This window comes from Gossypium raimondii, chromosome 7 (genome assembly GCF_025698545.1).
Source record: "Gossypium raimondii isolate GPD5lz chromosome 7, ASM2569854v1, whole genome shotgun sequence".
NCBI classification, from domain to species: Eukaryota; Viridiplantae; Streptophyta; class Magnoliopsida; order Malvales; family Malvaceae; genus Gossypium; species Gossypium raimondii.
The window spans coordinates 34161963-34170483 of NC_068571.1; the positions used below are offsets into that span (position 1 = coordinate 34161963).

Below are 8521 nucleotides of genomic sequence, written 5' to 3' on the forward strand. Positions count from 1 at the left end.
AACTTATAAATTTAAAATTTTAAAAGGATTAAAACATTATTTTACCATTTCAAGGACGAATGCCATTACCCTGCTGCTTGGATTACAGAATTTGAAAAAATAATTTTGAAGATATTTTTATATAGAAAATATTACCCTTTGATTTATTTTATTATTTTAATAATATAAAGAATTTATAATATTATGCGTGACTTGATTGGTGATTACAACCAACCAAACTCGTATATTTCTTTTCCTTCTTTCTTAAATTAAAATTAATATTTTCAAATTAAATTAATTTTGACCAAATATATTCACTTCCATTCGTCCTCTATTTTAAAACCAATTGTGTGAGGGGATCTAAATTCGTTTGGATAAAAAGATTTATAATGATCAAATTGAAAAATATTGTCAAATTGAAGGACTAAATATTACTTATCCCCAATTATCACTCCCTCAAACTCAAAGCCCAATTATCAGTATCCTGACTCAAGGCCCATCAATACAGTCTCCTTTCCCTCTCTTTCACTCGCTTCCAAAACTGGCGCCACTCTCTCTGTCTTCTCATTTTCTCAAACAATCTATCCCAAGTAGTACAACGTATTCTACCTGCAATTTAATCGGCGGTTCGATCCGATTTGAAAGAGAAAAAACAAAGAATAAGAGGAGATGTCTCTAAGACCGAGCGCGAGGGCCGAGGTTCGAAGGAACAGGTACAAGGTGACGGTTGATGCGGAGGAAGGTCGCCGGAGGAGAGAAGACAACATGGTTGAGATTCGAAAGAACAAGAGAGAAGAGAACCTTCTTAAGAAACGCCGCGAAGGACTTCTCGCTCAACAACAACCGCAGCAACAACAGTTGCTCTCTTCAACTGCCGATTCCGAGAAAAATGTAGTACATTCAACTGATCAATTGATTTGATCCATCGGGTCATGATTGATAACTAGGTTCAACTTATTGTCTTACTTCAATTTCTGTAATTAGATAAAAAAAATGTTATTAGTGTTACTGGTGTTATAAAGTTGCTGATTAGGAGTAGGTCAATTTGTGTTACTGACATGAACTGAAATGCATGTTGAACTTATTCGTTTTAGTAAGCCTATAAAGAATGGATAGGACTATTTGCTCTTTTACTATTGAATCAAACATGATTTTGACGTGTTTATAATCTAATTGTAATCTAATTGCAGTTAGAAAGTCTTCCGGCTATGGTTGCTGGCCTTTGGTCAGATGACAGGAATGCCCAGCTTGAGGCGACCACTCAGTTCCAGAAGCTACTATCAATAGGTCGATATTTTGTTTTTCTATTTTTTCTTGTTGCAACTCACTTTTAATTTTGCATTTAGAAGTTATTACTTGCTCTTAATTTATCTTCAGATCATGGTCCTCCAATCAATGAAGTTGTACAATCAGGTGTTGTTCCTCGCTTTGTTGAGTTTCTTGCTAGGGATGACTTCCCACAGCTTCAGGTTTGATATTTTGATACTGAAGTTATTAGGATTTTGCTCAATCTCTTTGGTAATGTTTTGGCTGTTTTATGGTTTAACTGTTTATATGCAATCTTGTGGGTTGTAGTTTGAGGCAGCTTGGGCTCTCACGAATATTGCCGCAGGGATGTCAGACAATACCAAAGTTGTAATTGATCATGGAGCTGTCCCTGTATTTGTTAAACTTCTTGCATCTCCAGCCGATGATGTACGCGAGCAGGTAGATATTGCAGTCCGCAAGTAACCTTATTTTCATTAATACAGTTTAGTTGCATTCCAATACGGGTTATCATTTTCTTTTTGGAATTATAGGTTGTTTGGGCCTTAGGAAATGTTTCCGGAGACTCACCTAAATGTCGCGACCTGGTCCTTGGTCATGGTGCCTTGATGCCACTGTTGGCACAATTCAATGAGCATGCCAAGCTTTCTATGTTGCGAAATGCTACATGGACTTTGTCAAACTTTTGCAGGGGCAAGCCACGGGCATCATTTGAGCAGGTTGGTCTTTCTCGACTCTTGTAATATGAATTGTTTGGAATTATGACTTTTTTTGCTGATGTCTTTTGCTAACACGTATGCTTTTGAAATTCAATAAGCAGACAAAGCCAGCTTTGCCCACTCTTGAGCGTCTTATCCATTTGAACGATGAGGAAGTCCTTACAGATGCATGCTGGGCCCTGTCATATCTCTCAGATGGTACTAATGACAAAATCCAAGCTGTTATTGAAGCAGGTGTCTGCCCCCGACTCGTTCAGCTCTTGCTGTAAGTACTGGATCATTTTGCTTTTCAAATTGATTTTTGATTTGATGTATATGTTTATGTTGTTGTTTGTCCCTTTTTCTTTTGAAGAAATTTATTCTTTGTCTGTTTCTAGCAGTTGCTTGTGAATTCTGGATGTTTTGAATATCCTCACTTATTTTTCCTTGTTAGTCATCCATCCCCAACAGTCCTCATTCCCGCGCTTCGCACAGTTGGAAATATTGTTACTGGGGATGATATGCAGACTCAGGTATGGAATATTTAATGACATATTCATTTCTTTCTCTACTGCTATTCTGATTTCTTTCCTTTGAGATGTTGTTAGCTGACTTATCCTTGTTCTGGTTTTGGCTGGTTAATTGCATTTATACACGTTAGACAACTTAATATAATGTATTCTCTCTGACTCATCTATTGGTTCTTTGTTGCTTAAACCATGTTGGGGCAGTGCTGTCCTTTCTATTACAATTATTTTGACTGTCTCTGATATGTCATTGCAGAAGCCATTGGTGCAATACTATATTTGGTTAGCTTGATAATTCAATTTTGTTTTTCAGGCAAACAACAAATTATGCCTTGCATTAATGTGCTAGTATTCTTCACAACTCTAATTTGACTGTGGTTTCTTTAAAATGTGCTTCACATTTGATGATGTCAATAAATGTTAGAAGATTTTAAAGCTGGGTATCGTTTCTAATGAAGTTTAACTGTTGGGGTTTATTATGAAAACTGGATAGCTATATATGGTTTCAGTTGACATGCTTATAGAAAAATTTGTTGGAAAACATAAACTCTAGATGTGTTCCCTCTTAAGAAAAATCCAGAAAATTAGAGGATTTTGATTTATGACAAGATTGTAGACTGAAATAATTGTACATGACACATGATTCCGGCGTGTTTTGTTACTTTTAGGCAAATATGATTGATGCATCTTCTTCATGGTTAATTGGCATATGGTGAGATGAATCATAGGTTATGCCCTTAATTTATATTTGGATTAAACGGTCTTTAATTTTTAGGATTGAGTTGACAATGTCATGTTTCTTTGGACAACAATGTTTGTATTCATATCACTACTTAGTTGCCTCTTGCTCCGTACTGTGATGCTACATGTTATTTCCACTTTCAGTGTATTATAAACCACCAAGCTCTTCCATGCCTTTTGAACCTGCTGACAAATAACTACAAAAAGAGTATCAAGAAGGAAGCTTGCTGGACCATTTCAAACATCACTGCTGGAAATGCAAACCAGATACAGGTTGGGAAATTTAGTACGACAAATCTATCGTTGATGTTATAGTTTTCAATTGTGGCCTTTTCATCCAGTTTGAATAATTCAGTTGGTGTGTGAATTGAAAATGTTTTTTTAGGCTGTAATTGACGCTGGCATTATTGCTCCTCTAGTCCATCTACTTCAACACTCTGAGTTTGAGATCAAGAAAGAAGCTGCTTGGGCAATTTCAAATGCTACATCTGGCGGCAGCCACAAACAAATAAAGTATAGTTTTTTTGCCATAATCACTATCTGGGTTCTTCATAATACAATTTTCCGTAAATAATTAGTTTCTGTTTTATTTGCCAGGTTCCTGGTGAGCGAAGGTTGCATTACATTGTGTGATCTTCTAACCTGTCCTGACCCAAGAATTATCACTGTTTGTTTAGAGGGGCTTGAAAACATTTTGAAGGTTGGTGAAGCTCAGAAAAAATTGGGTCACACCGGAGAATTCAATGTCTATGCTGACTTACTTAATGATGCTGGGGGGTTGGAAAAGATTGAAAACCTCCAAAGTCATGACAACAATGAAATCTATGAGAAGGCAGTGAAGATTCTTGAAACATATTGGGGGGAAGATGAGGATGAGCCACTACCCCCTGGTGATGCTTCGCAATCTGATTTCCATTTTGGAGGCAACCAACTTCCTGTTCCATCTGGTGGATTCAGTTTCAGTTGAAGGTATGCATTTGAATTTGTCTGCTAACCTTCTCTGAGGAAGTTAACATGATCTTTTAGGAAAATTGATATGTTAAATTGCAATATGGTTGCTCTTTGGTTCTGCAATTTCACATGTATCTGAGTTGCTAAAACTCTGTACTGGAAACTAGGATGTAATAAATGTCACCATAATTAAGTAGTGAAATAGATTATACAGTTTGCCCCATGCTTTTATATTTTATAACAAAACACCATTTTGCTGATTTGAGTCTCGTAATGAGTTATAATGAGCTTTCTTTGTAGCAATTCTAGTGGTCAAATAATTTGTAAAGAGATGGTGTGTGTTTATGCCAGTTCTAGTTGCCTACAAACTTCTGAACTTGTATTTTTATGTCTTGATTTGATTGGATGCCCTAAAGACGTTTTTGGATTTGCAGGAGACCTGATTGGAGTAGAATGAAGCTCAGATGGAGTGTCATTCAGAATTCACAGATAGTTGAAGTGACGCCAAAGTATGTTTTCAAGAAGCCAGAAAATAAAGACAGGGTGTATGATACCACAGTTGAAGGTCTAGAAGCCATACAAAACCTTCTTCTTCTTCTTTTGTAACATTTCACATGTGGTAGTTAATTCTTTTCTGCATCTTAATATTATTAGATGCAGGAAAGAGGCATGCAGCACCAATCCTCCCTTTTATATCCATACCAATTTATGCTCCTGCATATGCGGCAAGGATGTATTAGCTTCCATTATAAATGGTTAGTTTTAGATATGGCTTTTATCAGAAAGGCGCACCAATGTAGGTTGTGAAAGGGAAATTTTTTCATTTCCGGTAATGTACAAGTCAAAAACCTGAAAGATGCGCCGGAGTTTTATGTACCGAATGTTGAATGAGTCCGGTGGCTCTAAATAGAATTTGATTCCCAAATATTATATGTTTCATGCATTCTTGCGGACTCCTGATTTCATTGTGTGCCCCAACTATGCCCATCTCTGGAGATCTGCAAAGTACAAAAGAAAAGAGTCTTTTGTTTTTACTTGAACGGCGTGTTAGGCCAATTTCCGGAAAGTGCAGGCGGGCCCTGACCGGGTGCTTCGTTTTAACTCTATTCGCAAAGTACATTTGGTGCTGTGGACGGGATATTAGGTGATAGCTCAAGTCTGCATCAGACTTATGATTAGGGGAAAGGCAAGCAAAATTTGATTTGATTCAATAAAATTGAAATAAAATTTGAATTTCGAGTTAATCAAATCTTGAATAAGTAATTTGAGTTTTGAGTTCGAGTTGAGTTCAATTTTATAATTCGAATAATAGATTAATTTGAATACATATTTAGTCCATATTAATTTTGAAAATGAACAAATTAGTCTATCAACCAAAATTGCAAAAAAATTATAAATTATAAAATATTTATAAAATTCCAAAATTGATTCTAAAAATATAAAAAGAAAGTTAAAATTTTAAATTTTTTCTAAAATAATAATTTTAAAACTTAAATAAGTTAATTAATAATTCAAGTTTATCCTAAAGTATCTTATTTTTATTATTTTTCTTTTGAAAATATTTTGAAATATATATTTTTAAAATTATGTGCTATAATATAAAATTAGTTATACTATAATAAGATTTTAATTTGATATATTAATTTTTTAATTTAATTCAAATAATTTCACTCGATTTGATTCAATATGACTCAAATTTCATTTCACTCGACTCGAAAAAAATTTTAAAATTGAGTTAGAATAAAATAGAACTTATCCACTCTTTCCTATCATAAAATAAAAATCGTTAGCTCAAAACTCTTTTACTTAGATTCGATGGAATACTCGGTGATGATTGCCTTAGAAAAGCTGGGAGTATGACAAACTTGCCTGTATCATAGCAATTATTAGTAGTAACGAGGGTAATTCTGTAAAATCATGGACTCTAGGAACAACCCCAAAAAAGACCCACCATTGGTAACAGGAAGCAACCTGAAAGTTGGCTTCGTTTCTAGACATACTACTTCACGTGAGGAACAGAACCAGATTGTACATGCTTGAATGGGCTATTTTTATTTGAACCACTATTTTCGAACATAATCCTTATTCACAACTGTGGTAAACTAAACCTGTTCACTCATAAATTCAACTTATGCTGGCCATCATTGTCTGCTCTTAATTGATGAGCTTCATACAACAGAGAGATGAAAAGCCAAGTAGCTTTCACTGATGAGGACGACTGTGAGTCATGTAGATTGGCATACTGTTGGTGGCGAACAGCTACTAAATTCGATGAATGTGCTAAGCTGAAGCTGGATTTTCCTGACGTTTCCATTCTAACGCCTAGGCTGAGACTGCTTAGAGAACTGGAGAGATTGGCTCTCATTGCACCTGATGGACTAAACGAGCTTCGCCACAAGCTTCTTGGGTATCGTTCAGGTGACTTCTGGGTACCCATTGGAGGCATCAACAAGGAAGATATGGATATTCCTCCCGTGAACACTATTCTCTTGGTGGGATTCTCTGGTTCCGGCAAGAGCTCCCTTATAAATCTTATGTACAGTATTCTTGGTCGGTCTGGCTTAATACCCTTTGCTCAAACATCATCAGGTGAGTTTGAAGTTGCATAATTTATACTTTTATTTTTATTATCTAAAATCAGTAATTGCCTTGTGTTGTGAAAAAGGCTTAGGAAATTGCAGCAAAAAGAAGATTTTTAAGTTTTCTCATTTACATGCAGGAAGTTGTTCCAATTACACAACCATGTACATGGAAGAACACAATGTCCTGAGATCAATGCGAAGCGGTTTCTGCGTTTACGATTCAAGAGGGTTCGATTATGGTAGAACAAGGGAGGCATTGGAGGAATTATCGAGTTGGATGAGTGAAGGGGTTCATCATAACCAGCTTTGCTTGAGATATCGCGACAGCAAAATGATGACAGACGATATGGAAAATGATGACATGGGATCGTCTTCGAAGTTCGTGCTGAGAAGAGTGAATTGCGTGATAGTGGTAGCTAACATGGCAGAGATTTACCAAGCTTTAAAAGCAGGCGATTTGAAGCCATTAGAGGCCATCAGACAGCTCTTCTGCTGTGCTGCTTTGCGAAACAGCAGTAAGTTTTGTCTTTAATTGCCGCAATCATAAATTAATAACAAATGGCACATACCATGTATAATGATAATGACGCTTTCCCAATTAGCTCAAAGGCATGATGAACCGAATGGTCTTTTTTTGTGCTCATTCAATGTCCTTTCTGTTCCAGATCCTTGAACCATACGTTTCACAATTCCAAGTCAAGGTTTCCCTTATTATGTGTTGTTAGTACTATCATGACCATTCTTAGTCATATCTTACATTCTAAATCTTCCTCAGATGAAAACCCTCTCGTGATCTTGACACACGGTGACTTGTTATCCACCGAAGAGAGGATCGATGGCAGGCTGAAGATATGCGAATGTCTGGATATATCGGAGACCAATGGCGTTTATGACATAGTATGCCTTACAGAATACGGATTTCTCGAAGAAGAATGTGATCCAGTGTCAGCCTATGCCTTAACTGAAGTTGTGTACAGGGCACTGCTTATCTCAGATAGAGGACAGCTCCCAAAGAAAAGATTCCATCACCGGGCACTGTTGATATTACTATGCCTTGTACGTTTCATCGGTGTATGCTTTGCTTTCCTAGCTGATGTTTGTTCCAGACTTGGGGAGAAAGAGAAACTGAGGATATGAATTCAAGAGATCAACAGCTTAACACCAAGGATTTTATTTTGACTCACTGACTTGACATGCCGGACCGAGTTGAGACTCTTCACTCATGTCTTATTAATTTGTAACCATATGAAAGAATAGGACCGTTTGGTAGCGTAGTTATGCAGTCGAGAAAATTGTTGCTCGTGTTTGTAATAAATTTTGGAACATACTCGTTTTCTAATTTCCTCTTCAAATTGCAACAAGAACAATTCATCCTTTTCACCACACAGCTGTAAAAATGGATGATTTGGGCATCTTATGAACTTTAAAGCAGGGAAAAAGAAAGAGGGCTTCATCTACCATCAAGTAAACAAGTTGTATATAGGAATGAATCCTTTTGTCTTGGTGTTCATTAATCCATATAAACCAGAAAACTAGGGAGGGGGTGTTGTCAATTGTGGTACCCTTTTATCTTTTCATTTGGGTCTTTACTTGTGGTACCCCCCACCAACATCATTAAATCTTCTGCTCTCTTTCTATTCTTAATGCATTAGAGCACCCTCTCTCTCTCTTTTGTTGGTAAAATATCATAAAAAGAAGCCTTAATAATGTATCTAAGTTTATTACTCTTTCCTAAATGTTATTTTTTTAGTCTAATGTGGTGCAAAAATTATACATT

The 8521-nt window shown here is 36.3% G+C and overlaps 2 protein-coding genes across 4 annotated transcripts; both read left to right on the forward strand.

Annotated features, from left to right (window-relative positions):
- The first annotated feature begins 488 nt into the window (after positions 1 to 488).
- On the forward strand, positions 489 to 5105 carry LOC105794644 (importin subunit alpha). 3 transcript variants are annotated; one of them, XR_008197495.1, is made up of 12 exons: positions 489 to 870; positions 1170 to 1266; positions 1357 to 1448; positions 1555 to 1686; positions 1779 to 1964; positions 2066 to 2229; positions 2398 to 2476; positions 3356 to 3484; positions 3597 to 3724; positions 3809 to 4180; positions 4597 to 4727; positions 4817 to 5105. XR_008197495.1 is itself a non-coding variant. In XM_012623931.2 (11 exons), the coding sequence occupies exons 1-10, from the start codon at positions 649 to 651 to the stop codon at positions 4176 to 4178; spliced, it is 1599 nt and encodes a 532-aa protein (XP_012479385.1). In that variant the 5' UTR covers positions 489 to 648; the 3' UTR covers positions 4179 to 4180; positions 4597 to 5105. The 3 variants fall into 3 exon arrangements, 2 of the variants coding, with proteins under 2 accessions (XP_012479385.1, XP_052489044.1); XM_012623931.2 differs by having other exon boundaries at positions 4597 to 5105; XM_052633084.1 differs by having other exon boundaries at positions 790 to 926; positions 4597 to 5105.
- A 1131-nt stretch (positions 5106 to 6236) lies between these two features.
- Positions 6237 to 8127, forward strand: LOC105794636 (uncharacterized). Its single transcript, XM_012623908.2, has 3 exons — positions 6237 to 6751; positions 6882 to 7259; positions 7520 to 8127. Exons 1-3 carry the CDS (start codon positions 6346 to 6348, stop codon positions 7879 to 7881), a joined length of 1146 nt encoding a protein of 381 aa, XP_012479362.1. The 5' UTR covers positions 6237 to 6345; the 3' UTR covers positions 7882 to 8127.
- The last annotated feature ends 394 nt before the right edge of the window (positions 8128 to 8521 follow it).

What these genes read in the sequence shown, in the direction of transcription:
- LOC105794644 (XM_012623931.2), top strand. Translation starts at nt 649, where the DNA reads ATGTCTCTAAGACCGAGCGCGAGGGCCGAGGTTCGAAGGAACAGGTAC. An exon ending in CACGGGCATCATTTGAGCAG is followed by an intron (nt 1,965 to 2,065) that starts GTTGGTCTTTCT and finishes TTCAATAAGCAG; the next exon opens with ACAAAGCCAGCTTTGCCCAC. An exon ending in GGCAGCCACAAACAAATAAA is followed by an intron (nt 3,725 to 3,808) that starts GTATAGTTTTTT and finishes TTTATTTGCCAG; the next exon opens with GTTCCTGGTGAGCGAAGGTT.
- LOC105794636 (XM_012623908.2), top strand. Translation starts at nt 6,346, where the DNA reads ATGAAAAGCCAAGTAGCTTTCACTGATGAGGACGACTGTGAGTCATGT. An exon ending in CTTTGCTCAAACATCATCAG is followed by an intron (nt 6,752 to 6,881) that starts GTGAGTTTGAAG and finishes ATTTACATGCAG; the next exon opens with GAAGTTGTTCCAATTACACA. An exon ending in TGCTGCTTTGCGAAACAGCA is followed by an intron (nt 7,260 to 7,519) that starts GTAAGTTTTGTC and finishes AATCTTCCTCAG; the next exon opens with ATGAAAACCCTCTCGTGATC.